This window comes from Bufo gargarizans, chromosome 7 (assembly GCF_014858855.1).
Source record: "Bufo gargarizans isolate SCDJY-AF-19 chromosome 7, ASM1485885v1, whole genome shotgun sequence".
NCBI classification, from domain to species: Eukaryota; Metazoa; Chordata; class Amphibia; order Anura; family Bufonidae; genus Bufo; species Bufo gargarizans.
This window is the reverse complement of record NC_058086.1, coordinates 20,140,681-20,161,884: the sequence shown is the minus strand read 5'-3', so window position 1 is coordinate 20,161,884 and position 21,204 is coordinate 20,140,681. Positions and strand designations below refer to the sequence as shown.

Genomic DNA, 21,204 nt, shown 5'->3' with positions numbered 1-21,204 from the left:
TTTAAAGTGGTTATTAAGAATTATATTGCAACACACAAAGTACAAAATGATTTACACAATGCAGTTTTTTACCTGCACCATTTTTCTACCGGACATGGATCCACTTCTGTCTATAACATAAACTACATTTTTTGGTACACCAGTCAATTTAGGGGGGGCAAAAAAGTGAACAAAATATCCATTGACAACCTAAAAAACAAATATAGCAAGTTATTTTCATATCAAAAGTGATTCTACACTTTATGGGCAACTGCAGATAGTATCGCATTGTTGAGACATTTTCCATCTTTAACCCCCTAGTAAAGTAGTGAATATAACTCCAGTTTACAATGAAGATTTATTAAGAAAAAATGAGGCAAAATGGATTATTTAGCTTGAACCAAATTATGATGTGTTTTTGACCCTTTTTACCCTTAATTTGAGAGCTTTGGAAAAGGGAGGAACACTATTTGTGAGTGCAAAATATGAATTAGTATGTATAGCAGGCTATAGAAAGCAAGGCCATCACAATATACTGGTTATTAAAATGTTTACTTATGCTTATAGTTAAAGGGGTTGTCCGGGTTCAGAGCTGAACCTGCACATATTCCCTTCTTTCCCCAGGCAGCTCCTCTGAGATAAGCATCGGAGCATTTCATGCTTCGATGCTCTCCCTTACCTTGCACTGCGATGTGCAGGGCAAGGGATTTTTTGTTTATATTTTTACACTGCTAGGCGGAGGCTTCCCCCTAGCAGTGTTCCCGGTGACATCACCAGCACTAATGGGTGGGCTTCGGCCCTGCCCTAGCTGTTTAAAAGGCTAAGGCAGCTCTAAAGCCAGCCCATTAGTGCCAGTGACGTCACCGGGAACACTGCTAGGCGGAAGCCTCTGACTAGCAGAGATGCAGTACGTCACCGGATCTAATGAAAATGCTGTGAAATGCTCTGATGCTCATCTTAGAGGGGCTGCCTGGGTGAATAAGGGGATATGTGCGGGTTTAGCTCTGAACCCGGACAACCCCTTTAATGTTACACAAAGGTGTGAGCCACTTCATGTGTCCTGGTAATATATGCTCCCCAAAATGTAATGTTAATAGAAATGTGTAGCACACCAAATTGTAACATGCAACATGTGACACTATGTTATTATATTTATTGTAATTTGTACTGTCTTGGCCAGTTCTAATTGCATGCATCAATGACACTACTGATACATTTCCTTAAAAGGGTTGTCCAGCTTCGGGGGTTAAAAACCCCTATGGACCCTATGATACCTCACAGTTGTGATGCTATACTATTATTATACATACTATTCAAACATATGAGGCCACTGAGGCCTGTGATTGGCTGCAGCTGCCACAAGACACTTCCTGGTCCTGCGGAGACTAGAAGCGACCAGGAATGTGACAGCAGCACAGGCACAGTGGGTCCATAGATAGGTGAGTGTGTTTTTTTTTTTTTTATAGGGCACATATTAGGACCAAATTGAGGAAGCCTGATAGTCAGCCTCATTGCTACATTATAAAAATGGGTGTAGGCAGGTCTCAGTGACAGATAATCTGGCAGAAATGTAGGGATATTCGGCAACTGTTGCCCAATTATAATATTTCTGTTGGTTAGTATGCTGTTAGCTGCACAAGGACTTTTTGGTCACGTGACTTCATTGTGCAGGCCCTGAGGCTGTAGTTAGAAAACATGGCTATGAAAGGATAAATAGAAGTGCAGGCTATCATCATGGTCAGATGCCTGAGCTGGAAATTTTAGTAGGTCAAAAGATGCAGCTTAGCAGCAGAGGAGTTGAAGATGGAGCTGAGGGATAGAGAGAAGCTGCACAACCTGATAGTGATGATGACCTGTCTAATAGTCACCTGTGACCTAGACCAGCCAACCTGCTGCTTGTAAGCCACCCTGAATGATGAGGAAAGGCATATCATGTATGAAGAATGTGTGCACGGTGGTTGCGGGCACAGATATACTACAAACCAGCTGGAGAGTGTGCAGTATGGTATTGGGCCAGATGATGAAAAAGCCATGGTGATAACTGCAGATACAACCATCTTCATTGCTTCCACTTGGAGGAGACCAGAGCAAGAGTATTGATTCCCATGGAGCTGGGTGCAGCGCCAAACCAGAAGGAGAGCTGTTGCCTCTTATTGAGGCAGTACACTGATTTAACCTACTGCCCTTAACTAAGCCTGTGCCCTCATTGAGGGACATATACTGGTTGCCTGATTCCTTTTGCCATCCAAGAGTGGGATCTACGCAAGCCAAGCTACGGGGTGTTGTGTGCACCGGGAGCGTGTCACCAAGGGGCCCAGCCTTGGTGGAGTAAAGCACTAGCTCAGGTGTCCACTAAAGTAGTTGGGGGGACACCATATAGATAGTGTAGCTGGTTCAGCTATTTCAGAGCGAGCTTTTACTGGGAACAGGCAATGTGTTGGGTGGGTGCCTGTTCCCCATGCTCCAGTCCGGGACTTAGGGCATGCTCATGTCCAGGGATCCTATTTAATCCTGCTACTGGTTCTTGGGTGTGGCTCACTCTGGAGTGTTTGGTGAAGTAGAGTCCTGGTGAGGCTCTGTGTGAGTGGTCTCAGCCGTGTGGGCTGAGGGGCCACGAGGCTAGGCACTAGCCTGAACTTTGGGGGAGTATGTTGCCTGTGGACAGAGGCCTGGAGGCTCTGTGTGGTCCAAGCCAGGAGGACTGAGAGACCACTATTCCCCAAGAGACACTGGACTGGAGACAGTGGGCGTACTGTGCTGTGTACAGCCAGGAGGCTGTGGGACATTGGCTGAGAAAGCCACATGTGTTCACAGGGTGTGAACAGGGACTTAGGTGAGTCAGGAATATTATGTTTAGTTAGAGTCTGGATGGGCGAGTGTTTATTATTTTTGTCATTTTGCTTGTACTGGTGTATCACAATAAATGCAGTTTGGACCTGAAACCTGGTGTCCTGAGGCTGTATCGGTGTGAATGATCCCCTAAAATAAAGCTACCCCTCACAACACCAACTATTGGTCTGATTGGACAGATATTGGTCAGATAATCTGTTGGTGAAAGTTATATCTCCCAACTTTCTGATAAACATGCATGCTTAGACTAGTGAATGTGAAAGTTTATCTCAACAAGGAGAAGGGTATAGGCTGACAGACATTTCTGACAATGGCTTATCTCCTGGGAAAAAGGAGTGTTGAAATCCAACACAAAGAAGCGGTGGACAATTTAAGTTGCAGATATGATGCAAATATGTGATGAATCCATGTTGAAATATGAATATCTTACAATCAGATTTTGGTGTCAATTTCATCTTATGCATTAGCAAAGGTGAAAACCCTTAACAAAACCACAAAAGAATTAGAAAATCTGCAGCATGCCCTCAGTTCTGCATGTAAATTTTCTAGCATATATGAATACGTTTTTTTAAACTTCATCCAGATATATTGTACTGTAAATGGCTAAGGATTTTTAGTGCGGAATCAGCACTAAAGACTCACACCAATCCCACAGCATGTGAATTAATCTAAAAGGGAATCTGTCAGCAGTTTTGACCATGCTAAGCTGTTGACACCACTAGGACACTAAGTAAGGGCCAGGGAAAATATTACAAATATACCTTTTGTGGAGCTTGATTTCTGATCAGGAGTGGTAAGAATAAGAAGTTTTATTCTGCTCTTGCAAGTGCGCTGCAGAAGGGGATTCATTTTAAAGTTGTTTAGGCACTTAGCTGTTCCACATGCTTATCCTCTGCTCTGAGTGACAGCTGTAGTATCCGACCAGGAGACCGCTACAGAAGTCACTCAAAGCAGAAGGGAGGGGATGTGAAGCAGCTCTATGCAGAGAGCACTTCACAATGAATCCCTGGCCCCAGGGCACTTGCAACAGCAGTATTTGGCACAATAAACCTTCATATTCTCATTACTCCTGATAAGAAAAAAGCCTCAAATTGTATTTTTGTACTGCTTTCCCCAGCCTCTTCCTAGTGCTGTCACCAATTTAGCATGGCCAAAAGTCCTGACAGGCTTTCTTCAACTATACAGATTCGGGGAACTGCCATGCTGCTCCATTTTCATCCATATTAGCAGGTGTAGCCTGAATGTTTTGTGTATGGCCAGCTGTGATCATTACACCTCACCTGTATGTTTCCAGGGGATTCTCTATTAACATCATAGGTCACAGTAAAATCTCCATCTAGTAACGTGGTATCACAGTCAGCACATGAACGCTGTTGATCTATCGTGGGTTTAAAAGAGACATGGCCCTGAAGACAATAGAAGACAAGAAACCATAATAATTAGTGTCCTAAAAGTGTCTGTATGTTAACACATGTGAGAAGGTACAATTACCTATTGCTCTAAATGGCAGGTACGGTAATCTATATCTTAACAACCGGAGACAATTTACAAAAGCCACTAAATAGAAAAGCTACAGAACATGCGATTGTCTTCTGCAAAAAAACAAAAACAAAAAACAATTGCAGAATTACTGCACCACCCCCAAAAAAATCCTTCAAATTAAATATTAAATATGTACCCCAAAATGGTGGTAAACAATTACAATGCCTCCCGCAAAAACAAACACATAACTACGTTGACGGCACAGGCACAAACATTTTGCCAAAAAACATGCTTTTGTTCACCAACAGTAACCAGTAAAAAAATACTATGGGGGTCATCAGTTATCTTTTTTTTAAGCCACTTTTTGGTGCATTTATGTCACAGATTTTGTTGCGAAGGTGTTTTGTGGCAAAATGGCGTGGAAAATGATCTTAAATATCTACGCCAGCAAGGGAGCTGCAGGCAGAGCACAGGGATTAAGACGGGTGTATCAATCACCGATCTTAATACATGTCCCCCTATATACTTTTGGTAATTCCAGAATTATCCTGACAATAAATGAAAGTTATAAATAAGAATAAAATGTTTGTTATATTGCACAGTCCATGATGTAAAAAGTGAAAAAACAAAAACAATAGGGAAATTTCAGTTTTTTTTCTAACCCCCCCAAAAAATAAAAAAATAACAAAAAGGTAATAAATAAATTATATGCAATTTAAAATGATGCCAATAGTAAATATGACTCATATAAAAATATTTTTTTTTAAAACAAAAAGCCTTTTGGGGGTGGAAAAAATAAAGAATAACTCTTGGAATGCAAGAATTTAAAAAAGAGAAACAAGAGTTTGAACTGGATTGCTCAAAGGGCTCTCCGGGATTTAATAAAATAAAGTGACTGAAAATACTTATTACTTTATTATAAATATATTTTCTAAAAACATTTAATTAATTATTATGGCTCTTTTTGTCTAGGGATTAATGATTAGAAGAAATAAAATGGCAGCTGTCCTATTAGTACACACAAAACCTGTTCTAATCACACAGGAGGACAAGTTACTTCAGAGCACTGAGGTAAAAAGCTGCCTCATCCCCCTCTCTGTTCTGCTTGTCAGGGATTATGATCCTGAGAATAGCTAAGGGCTCCTTCACACTTGCGGCAGGACGGATCCGGCAGGCTGGTCTCCCTGTCGGATCCGTCCTTCCGCTGTTTTGCCATATCGCCGGACCACCGCTCCGTCCCCATTGACTATAATAGGGACGGGGCTGAGCTCCGGCGGTGCACGGAGGTGCACGGCGTAAGCCGCCGGACTAAAAAGTCGGACATGCAAGACTTTTTAGTCCGGCGGCTTTCGCCGTGCACCGCCGTGCTGCGCCAGGGCTCAGCCCCCGTCCCCATTATAGTCAATGGGGACGGAGCGGCGGTCCGGTGGCTCGGCGAAACAGCGGAAGGACGGATCCGACAGGGAAACCAGCCTGCCGGATCCGTCCTGCCGCAAGTGTGAAGGAGCCCTAATAAGATCTTCAGCTGAATATCTGTAGGAATAGAGTTCATGAGGAGACATGAAGTACAGAGAGGAGGGTGGGGTGTGGTTTATGAGCAGCAGCACTAGTATGGAGTCTCCATTATCACAGCCCCACATTACCAAAGTCTGTCCTGTCCGTCCTCTCTGTACTTCATGTCTCCTCATGAACTCCATACAGAGATTTGAACTGAAGATCTTATAATCTGTTTTCAGGATTATAACCCCTGACAAGGAGAGCAGAGAGGAGGATGAGCTCTTTAGCTCAGTGTTGGGAAGTAGCTTGTCCTGTTGTGGGATTAGGACAGGTTTTGTGTGTACTAATAGGATGGCGGCCATTTTATTTTCCCTGATGATTACTCTATAGACAAACAAACCATTATAACTAATGAAATGTGTTTGAGGGAATGCTTATAATAAAGCAATATTTTCAGTAACGTTGTAATTTTCTTAATTCCAGAAGCACCCTCTTTAAGCATAGAGTAGAATCTCCCCTTACCCAGTAAAAATGTGCTCTGCCTATACTGGCTATACTCCCTGAAATTTGGCAAAGTCCTCATGATATATCTATGCCAATCACTGAGAGAATTATGTGGCTGATCAACTACATCTGCACAGTCCTCTCTATCCCCTCTATTCACTGATTTCTGTAATCAATACAGGCAGGAAACTCACTAATCAGGGTTAAACTTTCTGTTACACAGAAAACCTTGGAACCTGGCCAAGTGAGTAAACTACTGGACAACAGCTATGCGAGGTCAGGGATACTGACATTAACTCCTCACTGACCTAGACCACAAGGGATGCTGTTATTATTCCCTGCTCTGTTAATAATAACTAATTATCTGTTCTAGACCTAGACCACTAGGGATCTTGTCAGTAAACTGTTGTTTGCCCTAGACACCAGGGAAACAGACATTAATCCCATACACTACTTTATATTATCATAGTTGCAGATATTAATCCCTTTAATGTCCTAGACCCCAGGATGTTACCATAAACCTAATGACTATAGTAGCTAATAATGGCTAATTATTTGGTGCCCTGGTCCCTAAGTGCCCCATCAGCTAAAAATTTTGGAGGGAACAATTGGTGCCACGAAAGGTATATATTATATAGATAAATAGTTATGGGTAAGTCTCTTTGCAGGTACATGTAACTTTTTCTACAGCACGTAACATATTACCTTTTCTCCAGAAAAGGATTTTTGTATAGTAGGTAGTAGGTCATTTGTTAAAAAAGTCGCTTGAGCATCTAGAAAGCTGATACCTTGAGGTTCATGTATGTCTACTTCAATCTGTAATGCAAGTGGTAACAATGTTACTCGTTTAAAGAAATCATATTTAGCGGAACTGATTTTTACAGATATTTTTATGTATTTCACAGAAAGGAGCGGAGTTTGGATGCAACAAGAGCTACAGTGACTTTCAGATGAAGTTTGGATGCAACAAGAGCAACAGTGACTTTCACATGAGCGTTTTTTGCGGATCCGTCATGGATCTGCAAAAACGCTTCCGTTACGATAATACTACCGCTTGCATCCGTCATGAACATATCCAGTTGTATTATGTCTTCTATAGCCATGACGTTTTCTATTGTGTCAGAGAAAACCGATCCCCATTGACTTACATAGTATGTTAGGACGGATCTGTCTTGCTCCGCACCACTTCCACACCACATTGCAGTCAGAAAAACGCTCCTTGCAGCATTTTTTTTATCCTCCATGGGGACGCAGCCAAATGGCACGGAATGCATTTTGGTGCATTCCGTTTCATTCAGTTTTGTCCCCATTGACAATGAATGGGGACAAAACTGGAAGGGTTTTCTTCGGCTATTGAGATCCTATGACAGATCTCAATAGCGGAATTGAAAACGCTAATGTGAAAGTAGCCTAATTTGCATCATAACTCAGAAACGAATCCTTAGATCAACAGAATAGCACTTTAATATGGTGAACTACAGCTATGTGTCTATGCCAATAGTTACATAGTGAGGTTGCTGGTGACAGATTCCCTTCAATGACCAAACATTTTTATTTGCATATTTTTAGGTGTTTTAATATTTCTTATATCATAGAGGGCTTTTTATTATAAGTTTTTTTTTATTGAAATAAATATAATAAAATATATTTTTTGTTTATTAGAGTAAATTTGACAGAAAGTAGAAAAACATGCATTTTTGTATTTTGTAGTTTTATTCGGTAAAATCACTATAAAAACAAAGAGGGAGATTTATGACACTGTCTAATAGAAAACTGTATCTGTAATCTTTCTTTTAGTCAACTTCCATCAAACCCCAAAGTTAAAATGCAGTTTCAGTCATACAATATGTATAGTTCTAGGTAATTTTGGTGCGTCATGGGTTTGTAAGGAAATTTTTTTCTTGTATGGGTTTTTCTTTTGTACTCCCAGTAGCTCTGCCATGCAGTGGGCAATTGACAAACATCTTTCGGTTCAATACTCATTAAAGAGCTTGTCCAACAGTATTCATTTTTTTTATGTGGCTTGCAGTGGGTTAAAATTAAAAAAGAAGCCATAGTTACCACCACCAATTGTGACACTGCCCCAGTCCCTGCTCCCCTCTACTTCCTGGTCCCGATTCAACCTGCTGAAAATGTCCTGTTCAGCCAATCACGGCTAAGGCAACTCACTCTAGGTAAGCTGGCTTTTTTTTTAAACCAGGAAGTGGAGAGCAGTGGAGACCGGAGCCTTGTCAGTGGGGAGTGGTGAGGGTGAGTATGGCTTCTTTTACTATTTTTAACCTCTTGTATGCCATATATAAAATTAATACAGTTCAACAATCCTGTTAAGTGCTATGTTTGCAATGAAATAGGCGACGGAAACAATGCATTTCTGTTTTCTCTCCAAGGTTTCTGGCTGTCTCTGACAACCGAGCTCCCGACCATCTCTAGATTTCAGAGTAGAGGTAAACCTTTACAGTGTCATGGATTTCAAACCCAGGACTACATGTCATAAAGTACATTTATTGGACAATGTTATTAAGTTAAAGAAATAATAAACCTGTTCTGAATTATATTTTTGTCTCATTTAAAATGTTTCTGCAGGAGTCGTACCTCATATTTTCTTATAAGAGTTTTTGGTTGAACTTTGATGAACATCTCATACTTTCCAAGGCGACGTTTCAGCATTTCTTCATAGACCAACTCAAATGTGACTTTACTTTCTGGAGCCACATTAACAGACACAGTGAACTTCTCCGTCTTCCTTCCAGAGGCCCTGTATAGACAGCAGTAAAAATAACTTTATATTAGTATGTCACATATGTGGTACACTATATATGTGGTATCATACAGTACTTCCCCACATGATAACACACCGGGGTATATTTATGAAAAATTATGCCAAGAAAAAACTAGTGGCAAATTTCCCTAAAGTAGGTTCTGTTGAACCCTGAGGCTCCCCATCAAGGTCTTTGAGGTTCAGTGGACAAGCTACCTGTAAAGAAGAAGGTCTGACCAGAAGATGGATAAGGTCATTCAGGCCATTTCAGGACCCTCTTTAAAGAGCACCTGTCAACTGTATCACCCCTATTAAATAAGGCACTCTGCGTGGTGTTCCAGAGAAAAAAAAACTTTATTTTTTAGGCAAATGAGGACTTCAGTGTATCAAGGGGCGTGGCTAGCACTGGAAAGCTGGGGGTTAAGATGCACAGGGGGGATTGGCCCCACCCCTCAGTGCATAGAAACACTCATTTGCATAATTAATGAAATTCCAATTTCTTGGGAACACCGCAACCGATATCCACAAGACAAGTATCAGTTGCATTAGCAGGGTCAACCCCATTAGACAGTATGCCTGGTTTAATAGGGTTGATCCTTCTGAGAGGGACTCTTTAAAGGAATAGTAATGAGCAGCATCCTTTTTGTGGCGATGGCACTATGGTACATATAAAATAGGAGTTGGTCCATTCAAACGTGCTCTAACAATCACAAGGTCCAACCTGTAAATACAGCTCATTAATATTAATTTATTCACTGCAGTTCCCTCCTTTAACATGCTTTATTACTCATTACTAAAAGTAGGGTCCTGCATTGAATATATGAATATTAATGAGCTGGATCCTTGGGAATAAAAGACGCTGCATCTTTACTCTTACTCTTCTGTGCAGAAATTGTGCAAGTGTGAACTGATGACGTCCAGTACTTGTGCAGTGTTCCTTAATGCTCATACTGTTGGGAAAGATGGCACATGCTTGACTGTATTTACACAGGGTACGACTGGCCCATCAGAGTCCAGAAATTAATAAATTACAAGTTTTGCTGTATTTTTCCTATAAAACGATCAATCTGCTCAGCTCCTTCTGCACTGTAACTTGGTAATTGCAGATTGCACTGCATTTTCCTGGTGACGTTCCCTTTATTTCAGCAGTGGTATCAAAGTAAGTGCAATATCTGAGCCTTATTTTCAGTCATCACCCTTTAATATCCTCACGTTCCATCTATGCAGTGATTGCACGCAACAAGAAATAGCATTTACCTGACTAGTCCGGCTGTTTGACCCCTTGATACAGCTTTATCATACTGTTTCTTAGCAGCTTCCTTTTCCTTAATTACTCCTGGATATGTGACTCCATCTATTATCCTGGAATAACCAATAAAAATTGGTATATATATATATATGTATGTATGAAATACTATTTAATAGCAAGGCAATTCTTAACAATAGTTTGTTTTAAAGGACCCTCATAAACGATATTCAAGGGGTTGTCTGGGAGATAAAAAATGGGTTCTAAATGGTATAAAATAATAAAATAATGGACCTTACTGAGCCCTTGGTACTCGCATTCCAATGCTTTATGGTCCGCCGCCAGTCCCTGCTTTCACGTCCCTCTAAACAAACAGGAAATGACCCCTCAGCCGATCCCTGTGTTAGGCGGGCCACCTCTGCAGCCAATGACTGATGAGTGATCAAGCAGAGGCCAGCAAGGGACTGGGAAGGGTCATAAGGGTGAGAGAGTTCAGGATCGGAGGGTATTGCTTATTTTATTATTTGACAACATTCTGAAACTTTATAATTTTAAACTGTTGGATAAGCCCTTTAATTATATGGTAATCTTATATTGGTCATCTTGTAGATGGCTCAGCAGGGATATAACGGCAAGAAAATATCTGATTGATATATCAAAAAATTATCTGAAGACTCCTTTTATAATGTGAAAAATTGTAAGGGAACTGCATAAGTACCAGTCCTTATATGTAGGGTCTCATGATGTGTTTGATATCCAAATATTACCATTCATCTAACCTAGATAAAATGTGCAACACACATATTTGTATGTTACATGTACTTACATGCTGAAATTTGTAATGAAAGCTGTTTTGGGCAGATCCACATTAAAGAAGGCTTCTTTGGACACGTTCGCTCGATTAACAGCTCTGCTTGTGATGACATTATGGGCAAAGCGAGATGTCACCTGACTGCTGATAATTATACTGTAGACTTCTATATCATCTACTGGCTGCAGGACACAGAATGGATAGATGTGCGTAAGTTATATTTATATGCAGAAATTAATTTACAATGTATATTGCTTTTTTGTTTCGTCTGCTACTGTAACAGTGTAAATCGTATGCTTAACCAGATAGAACAACGTTATGGTTTATCACCTTCATCATTACTTTTAGCCAACACTATAATGTTCATACTTAGGAAAACTGACATTGGCCCAGAATAACTAATGTGTCTGAGACTAAAATCTATCTAAACAGTGGTCTAATTTGGCGCAACTAGGGTTTCTACACTTTTCCGACTTGCTCAAAAAGGGGGAAGGGCTTATTGGAAAGTGGGCAGAGTTTTGTATGGAAAGGAGGCATTAAAATTTTATCTATGTGGATTAGTTTTTAAAATGCTAGAGCAGTGTGTGTTGGAGAAATAACCCAAAAAATAAAGCTTGAGGACAGAATTAATCTATGGTATAGAACTTGTGTTAAATGCAACATTTCGGTCCCACCATGTGACTTTTTATTTAAAGCAGTATATACTGTATGCAGTATACACAGAACTAGATGATTTGTGTTTGTACTGTATCTTACCTTTTCAGTGCTTCTTTTCTGTAAAGCAAAAAGAGATAAAGAAAATAAATTGTTTTTGTAATAGGTGTTATCAGAGAAAATGCCTTGCTCTCCACCTTCCTAAACTAAACAAGATGAGCTGCCTGCTCACTGAAGAATCACATTATATCATCAAGCAGGGTAAAGAAAAAAAACAAGGAAATAGGGATTTATTTTTCTTGTATCCAAAATATATTAATAAAATTAAACATAAATGTTTACATACTTCAAAATGGTAAAAATAGAAAGTACAGCATATTGCTCAAAAAACAAGGCTTCTCTTAATCATGTTGATGTAAAAACAAAAAGACATCACAAGCATCATAGACTGTAATACTATAGTATATCATCCAACGATCGCATGTTTAAGTACCCTAGATGCAATGTAAAAGTAAAATATTGTTTAAAAAAATATTTAAAAATATTACAAATTCAAATCACCTCTTTTCCAAATTATACATGTAACAATAAGAAAACAATAAGAAAACGATATAAAAATAAAAGGAAATGTCTGGACTATTAAAATATAAAAGTATCCTGCACAGTGAATTCCAAAATAAATAAATAAAAAAACTTGCCATTTTTTGCCATCTCACTCCATGAACCAAACTGAGTAGAAAGTGATCAAAAAGTTCTATGTATCCGGGGTGGCGCGTGGCCAGCAGCCAAGATGGCTGGACACATGTAGAAGGAGCTCCGTGGTAGGCACTGCAGACCCGGACAAATCCTGGACAACTCACAGCCATTTCTAGCTAAATTGACCCCTGATTGAGCCCTACAATAAACGGGACCCAGCGCTGCGCAGACCTACCCGGCGGACCACATGGAAAGAGCTGCACTAGGAGTCAGGGCTTGTGATCCACGCCGGAGGATGTGGAGGGGGACCTGCGGAACACCTGGGCGCACTAGACCTGGACCTAAGATCTGCGCTGGTGATCAGGACAGAAGACCTGCCACGCACTCCGACACATCAGACCTGGTGAGGAGTAAAGGGAAGAGATCGGGAAGCGGCCGGCACGATCCCTGAGGTGGAGGAGCGGGAACCAACCACGCGCGCGGGCCTCTGTCGGTTTTCCACCAGGCGGCCATCTTAACAACATCCCCGCAGCGCTGGGGGAAGGAGATTAGATAAACGCAGGCTCCTGCCTAAATACAAGGGCACAGTACCCCCTGTTTTATATAATATAAACACAATATCTCTGACATTATAAGACCAAAGTGGAGAATATAGACTGCCTAATATTATACCCAGACCACTGGGTTGTAAATAACAGCACAAAACGTATATAGGGAGGAAATCCTGAACTTGCCAGCAGACTTACTGTATAAAATACACTGCACCTCCTATATTACCGGAACTGGCCTCCACTAGTGCATACTGGCTGCTAACCTGATATAACATTGGGGCCCCATAAACACAGAGCGTTTAAATTGCGTGAATTTTCTAGACAACCAGATGAAGGTGCAGTCACCATTACAGCAGCGAAATGTGCATACCAGTGCAAGCACGGCATCAGAATTACCGACCCCTATTACCTCCTCTGAGGAAGACCATGAGGAGCCCACGCTTAAACAAGTATCCGCTCAAGTCCTGAAAGCCATTACAGCATGTAAGACATCCATTACAGGGAAACTAGATGAAGTCAAGAGTGACCTGGGACTGTTACGCCAAGATCTGCATAACTTGTCGGAAAGAGTCCAACATACAGAAGAGCGCATTTCCCACATTGAAGATGCCACAGCTACTGTTCCAAGATCCATATCTGATCTTAACACCAAAGCAGAGCTCTGGAAACAGAAAGCTGACGATCTAGAAAATAGGCTCCACAGAAACAATATCAGAATCATTGGTCTCCCTGAAAGAGCAGAAGATCGTGCACCAGATGAGTTGATGAGAAAATGGATGAAATAACTTTTTCCAGATGCGGAATTCTCTTCAGCATATGCGGTAGAAAGGGCCCACAGAGTACCAGCGAAACCTCCTCCACCAGGGGCCCCACCTAGACCCATGCTTGCAAGGTTCCTCAACTGCAAAGATAGAGACATTATACTAGCCTTAGCCAGAAGACGGCATGAAATTAAATATGACAATGCCAGGGTGTGCATCTTTCCAGATTTTTCCATGGAACTGCAGAAACAACGTGCCACCTTTATGGATGTCAAGAGGCGCCTGAGAGAAGCCAACATCCCATATTCCATGGGCTGTCCTGCAAAACTCAGAGTGGTGGATGACGACAGAGCGGTCTTCTTTACATCTCCTAGAGAAGTCTCTGAATGGCTGGCCTTACGGCGAAGATCCCCAAGACGCTGAGAATCTTGGCATACCTAGGGACTGGTGACTAGAAGACGTCAACAAACTGGTTTGGTCTATATGACATGTTTGGATATATTTCATTACAGCATTTGATCACATTTAGTGTACAGTTGTGGCCAAAAATTTTGAGAATGACAAATATTAGTTTTCACAAAGTTTGCTGCTAAACTGCTTTTAGATCTTAGTTTCAGTTGTTCCTGTGATGTAGTAAAATATAATTACACACACTTCATACGTTTCAAAGGTTTTTATCGACAATTACATAACATTTATGCAAAGAGTCAGTATTTGCAGTGTTGGCCCTTCTTTTTCAGGACCTCTGCAATTCGACTGGGCATGCTCCCAATCAACTTCTGGGCCAATTCCTGACTGATAGCAACCCAGTCTTTCATAATCACTTCTTGGAGTTTGTCAGAATTAGTGGGTTTTTGTTTGTCCACCCGCCTCTTGAGGATTGACCACAAGTTCTCAATGGGATTAAGATCTGGGGAGTTTCCAGGCCATGGATCCAAAATGTCACGTTTTGGTCCCTGAGCCACTTAGTTATCACTTTTGCCTTATGGCACGGTGCTCCATCGTGCTGGAAAATGCATTGTTCTTCACCAAACTGTTGTTGGATTGTTGGAAGAAGTTGCTGTTGGAGGGTGTTTTGGTACCATTCTTTATTCATGGCTGTGTTTTTGGGCAAAATAGTGAGTGAGCCTACTCCCTTGGATTAGAAGCAACCCCACACATGAATGGTCTCAGGATGCTTTACTGTTGGCATGACACAGGACTGTTGGTAGCGTTCACCTTTTCTTCTCCGGACAACCTTTTTCCTGATGCCCCAAACAATCGGAAAGAGGCTTCATCGGAGAATATGACTTTGCCCCAGTCCTCAGCAGTCCATTCACCATCTTTTCTGCAGAAGATCAATCTGTCCCTGATGTTTTTTTTGGAGAGAAGAGGCTTCTTTGCTGCCCTTCTTGACACCGGGCCAACTTCCAAAAGTCTTTGCCTCACTGTGCATGCAGATGCGCTCACACCTGCCTACTGCCATTCCTGAGCAAGCTCTGCACTGATGGCACTCCGATCCCGCAACTGAATCCTGTTTAGGAGACGATCCTGGCACTTGCTGGACTTTCTTGGACGCCCTGAAGCCTTCTTAACAAGAATTGAACCTCTTTCCTTGAAGTTCTTGATGATCCTATAAATTGTTGATTGAGGTGCAATCTTAGTAGCCACAATATCCTTGCCTGTGAAGCCATTTTTATGCAATGCAATGATGGCTGCACGCGTTTCTTTGCAGGTCACCATGGTTAACAATGGAAGAACAATGATTTCAAGCATCACCCTCCTTTTAACAGGTGAAGTCTGCCATTTTAACCCAATCAGCCTGACATAATGATCTCCAGCCTTGTGCTCGTCAACATTCTTACCTAAGTTAACAAGACGATTACTGAAATGATCTCAGCAGGTCCTTTAATGACAGCAATGAAATGCAGTGGAAAGTTTTTGGGAGATTAAGTTAATTCTCATGGCAAAGAAGGACTATGCAATTCATCTGATCACTCTTCATAACATTTTGGAGTATATGCAAATTGCTATTATAAAAACTTAAGCAGCAACGTTTCCAATTTTCTATATTTATGTAATTCTCAAAACTTTTGGCCACGACTGTACATTAGCTAAAGATTTAGGGTCTTGATAACTATATACAACTACCCAAATGGATATACTAATGCTGTAGATGCCGCCGCATGCTTCTGCCAATCATCATCGTAGGCAGAGGCATCCCGGTTTACTGGCCTATAGTCCGGAGTAAGAGATCACCCCAGACCTAACACTATACTTGCAGAAGAATAACGTCAGGGATTTAGATTGTTTTCCTTTTTTATAAAAATTAAGTTTTCCTTGGTTAATTACTGTTATGTATGTAGCACTGTTGCATGTTAATACACCCACTGCACTATGTCCCAGTCCTGATGATACACATGTACATAGAAAGCCATGGCTGAGCTTAAAATCTTATCATGGAATGTCAGGGGACTAGGCACACAGCAAAAGAGATCCATGGTACTTGCATTTGTCAAAAACTCAAGCCCACAGATCCTATGTTTCCAAGAGACACATCTTACCGCTAATACATCTCGGGTTTTACAGAAACTTTGGGTTCAATGGGCAGCACACTCTTAACACACTTCCTCTTAGTGTCCCTGTTAATTCACAAACAACTATGCTGCGAGGTAAAATACCTAGTCACTGATTCAGAAGGCAGATATGTCTTTGTCCACTTTCTTTGTGACAATGTACAATATGTATTATTAGGCATTTATAATCCTCCGCCCGGCTCTATGCAGGTTTTGCACCTGGCAGCTACTTTTGTGGCTACTTACCCACGTGCTAGGGTACTTTGTATGGGAGATCTAAACATGCTATTGGACTCCTCTCTGGATCGTCTTTTGGATATGGTGGATCCGACAAGTGTGGGAAGTCCCTCACCACTCCACAGGTTCTTAACTGGCTTTAGATGGCTGGATTTATGGAGGGCTAAATACCCTAGTGCTAGGACATACTCCTGTCATAGTGGCAGTCGCGACTCTCTAACCAGAATTGATTATATGCTAGGTAATGAGACTGCAATGTTAAACCTTTGCTCTATATTATACTTGCCTAGGGGGATATCAGACCACTCACCGGTGCTGGGTACCCTGATATGTGGCACCCCCTCAGTAGTGTATATAATGAATATACATGCATTTTGGTTAAATTTATTGGGTTCTACGGATACATGCAGACAAACCCAATTTAGCCCTAGTATGGGATACCTTAAAAGCATTTCTTTGAGGGTCCTTACACTCCAGTATATCCTATATTTAAAAAAAAAGACACTAAACACTTGGAGATGGAGCTGGATTCCCAGTGCACTGCACTGGAACAGCAATATATTCACCATCCAACAGACACTAACAGGAGTGCATGGCTACAGGCGGGTAGACAATACCTAGCAATACTTAAAGACAAAGCAGATAGGAAACAAAGTTTTATGAAACAGACAGCGTTCGAGCTAGGTAATCAGTCAGCTAAACTACTGGCTCAACTAATCCGTCATAATTCAACCTCTTCAGCAATTTTAGCAGTCAGGAACTCTACAAGACAAGAATTCCGCACGCAGGAAGCAATTCTTCACACCTTTACACATTTCTATAAAGACTTATATAAATCCAGCATAACAACATCTGAAACAGAGATAGCCACGTATTTTGAGGGTATATCTCTTTCTAAACAAACTATAGCACAAAGAACCCAATTGGACTTGCCAATTAGCCTAGAAGAAATACAGCAAGCCATAACAGACTTAAATAAAGGTAAATCCCCTGGCCCAGATGGGCTCCCAAAGGAGCAGAAGTACTAGCTCCTCAGTTGTTAATTACCCTCCACTTAGCCATGGAACTGGGCCACCTGCTGGATTCATTCATGGAAGCCACTATTATACTCCTACTCAAACCTGATAAAAGTCCTCTAGAGTGTGGCCCATAGCATTGCTGAATGTAGACTACTAAATCCTGAACAGAGTATTGGTCACCCGCTAAAATCGGGCAATTCTGTTTTTGGTCCATCAAGACCAGAGGGGCTTTATGCCAGGTAAGTCCACTACTGAGAACATTAGACGGGTTCAGGTAGTTACACAGGTGGGATACTCTCTGAATAAGGATTGGGCTTTGGCTTCACTAGACGCAGCCAAGGCATTTGATTATTTTCTCACACAATTCTAAAAAAGTAATGGATATCGGAATATGGAGACACAGGCATTTTTGTGTATTTTTTTAAAAGCAGTAAAGCAGAACAAAAACTACATAAATTTGGTATAGCTATAATTAGTATTGGTATATGAATTGGTGATGCCGCTTTTCTTCTATCATCTCACTTTTTATAATTAAGCTCAACACTTTATATAGCAGAGCACCACCATTGTACCGCGTGAGCAGCCATGACAAGTGTGAAATCCGGTCAGATGTTCAAAAACCGCACGGTGCAGTGCCGACTGTGTTTCTTTTTCTTTGAACACTATAATTATACCTACCCGCAGAATAAAGGTAACATGTAGTTTTTTTACACAGTGAACACCATAAGAACCAAAGCTCAAAAAACAAAAAAAACAATGGTGGAATTGTTTGTTTGTTTGTTTTTTCTTTATTTTAACTCCACAAATATTTTTCCTGTTTGTCAACACATGATAATTTAAATTAATTTTGGCATTAAAATGTATTACTTATCCCACAAAAATCAAGCACTTATATGACTATGTGAACAGAGAATTTAAAAAGTTATGGCTCTCAAAGAGGGGAGTAGTGATGAGCGGAAGGTGCCATATTTGATTTCAACAAAATTCGCGAATATTCGATAGAATATTCGTTTTATATTCGTCGAAATCGAATATTCGTCATTATTATAGTTATCGCGATTAATATGCGATTTAAATAATCGCGTATCGCGATTTTAACTTAAAGGCTACTCTCCTATTGAAATAGCAATGCGATTAATTCAAGTTATAATAATCAAATTTCGATTTCAATTTAACACTGCTATATTCCATATTCGTTAATTCTAGCCTAATATGGAATATAGCAGTGCTAAGCTGAAATCACAATTCGATTAATTCAAGTTATAATAATCAAATTGCGATTTCAACTTGGACCTGGTTTACTATGGTTGGCTTGGTAGAATTAGCGAATATGACGAATGTATTCGTCATATTCCACAAAATGAATATAACGAATGTATTCGTCATATTCCACAAAACGAAGATAACGAAGTATTCTCCATCTTCGTTTTAGCTACCTATTCATCAACTTCGCTAATTCTAGCAATCATATAGGAAAGTTTACTATAGAGACAGCTAAGTTTAATTTGCTATGCGATTATATTACTTTGCCTTTTTTTTTATAAATAGAATAATTATAATAATTATCAGGTATTATAATTATTCTATTTATTTTTAAAAAAAGCAAAGTAATATAATCGCATAGCAAATTAAACTTAGCTGTCTCTATAGTAAACTTTCCTATATGATTGCTAGAATTAGCGAAGTTGATGACTAGGTAGCTAAAACGAAGATGGAGAATACTTCGTTATCTTCGTTTTGTGGAATATAACGAATACATTCGTCATATTCGCTAATTCTACCAAGCCAACCATAGTAAACCAGGTCCAAGTTGAAATTGCAATGCGATTAATATAACTCAAAGTAATCGCATGGCGATTTCAACTTAGCACTGCTATATTCCATATTAGGCTAGAATTAACAAATATGGAATATAGCATTACTAAGTTGAAATCGCCATGCGATTACTTCGAGTTATGTTATTTGCATTGCGATTTCAACTTGGACCTGGTTTATTATGGTTGGCTTGGTAGAATTAGCGAATATGACGAATGTATTCGTTATATTCCACAAAACGAAGATAACGAAGTATTCTCCATCTTCGTTTTAGCTACCTATTCATCAATTTCGCTAATTCTAGCAATCATATAGGAAAGTTTACTATAGAGACAGCTACGTTTAATTTGCTATGCGATTAATATAATCGCATAGCAAATTAAACTTAGCTGTCTCTATAGTAAACTTTCCTATATGATTGCTTTTTTTTTTTTTAATACATAGAATAATTATAATACCTGATAATTATTATAATTATTCTATTTATAAAAAAAGGCAAAGTAATATATTCGCATAGCGAATTAAACTTAGCTGTCTCTTTAGTAAACTTTCCTATATGATTGCTAGAATTAGCAAAGGTGACTAGAGGGGAGTAAAGCACAAAAGTACAAAAGCAAAAAAATTCAAATTAAAAAAATTACTGTGCCACAGGGTTAAAGGGGTTGTCCCACTATTAAAGATTTAAAATTTATGGATCATTCTCTACTTAGTGATCCTCTGCCACTAGATATAGTTTCAGAAAAGGGACTATAACCTCTGCTGTACCATGGGTTTAAAATCCAAGATTACATGGTTCTTAAGGAGTTAATCTATAAAACTATTAGCTGTGATCAGAAATTCATCAAAAAACTATGTTAACCCAATGGTCTACATTTAGCATCCTCTAAAATAAACCTCTGGAGCATTACATTGTAAGCATAACACAATATAATAGCTATACAAACCTGAATGTTTCTTATTCCATCGATCACAAAGTCGCTGTTTATTGGAGATAAAGCACAAAACAGCAAAGCAAAACTGAGCAGAAGACGACCCATTTTGCAAATAAATTTTTGGGCTGCTTGAAACCAAATTATATCAAACTGTCCGAGAAACTGTTAATAAGTAACAGCAAGTTACATTTTCATTATGCACTCCCTTTATTCATTATTTATATAAACTCTGTTGAATGCAGAGGGTCTACTTGTCTGGCATCTATTTTGAGGTCTGTATTTATTTAGGGGGGTCTGGTCTCAGGTCTCTATTTAGGGAGTCGTCTGAAATTTGTATATATTTAGGGAGACTGGTCAGAGGTTTGTATTTATGTCTTTAGGGAATGTGGTCTGAGGTCTGTATTTATTAAGGGGGACTATTCTGAGGCTTAGATTTAATCATTTAGTTTGTTCTGGGTCTGTATTTGTTTGGATTTATGGTCTGGTGTTGTTGAGCAAACCACTGAGATTTGGTTCAGGTTCGCCAAATTTATGAAAAAGTTTGGTTCAGACTGCTTCAATTGCCCTGAAAATTGGTATGTAACTTCCTCTAGCCTCCTAGGAATTTTTAGGAAAATGTATTTCTTCACATTTATTTTTTATGAATTTTTTTATTTTTCCCTCCACCCTCCCCAAGCTCTGGAACACAATGACAGCAATAGTAAATGATGTCTGAGTGATACTGACATACATAGCTATGGGTAAAAGCACGTTTGATGGCATTAACATACAGCGTGTTTAACCGCCTCCGGACCGCCTAACGCAGATGTGCGGTCCAGAGGCGGCAGCCCTGCGCAGAGTCACGCATATATGCGTCA

General features: G+C 40.1%; 1 protein-coding gene across 6 annotated transcripts in view; it reads right to left on the bottom strand.

Moving 5' to 3' along the window:
- LOC122943070 (inter-alpha-trypsin inhibitor heavy chain H3-like) overlaps window positions 1–20,495 on the bottom strand; it is a 107,096-nt gene extending 86,601 nt beyond the window's left edge. For all 6 annotated transcript variants that reach the window (XM_044300481.1, XM_044300483.1, XM_044300482.1 and 3 more), the window contains exons 1-8: window positions 20,360–20,495; window positions 11,884–11,901; window positions 11,143–11,309; window positions 10,328–10,432; window positions 8,905–9,067; window positions 7,018–7,128; window positions 4,110–4,235; window positions 73–189 (exon numbers count right to left, since the gene is read on the bottom strand). In XM_044300481.1, the coding sequence (XP_044156416.1) occupies window positions 73–189; window positions 4,110–4,235; window positions 7,018–7,128; window positions 8,905–9,067; window positions 10,328–10,432; window positions 11,143–11,309; window positions 11,884–11,901; window positions 20,360–20,452 (900 nt within the window). In that variant the 5' untranslated portion in view covers window positions 20,453–20,495. The remainder of the gene's footprint in view (window positions 1–72; window positions 190–4,109; window positions 4,236–7,017; window positions 7,129–8,904; window positions 9,068–10,327; window positions 10,433–11,142; window positions 11,310–11,883; window positions 11,902–20,359) is intronic.
- Between the last annotated feature and the right edge of the window lie 709 nt (window positions 20,496–21,204).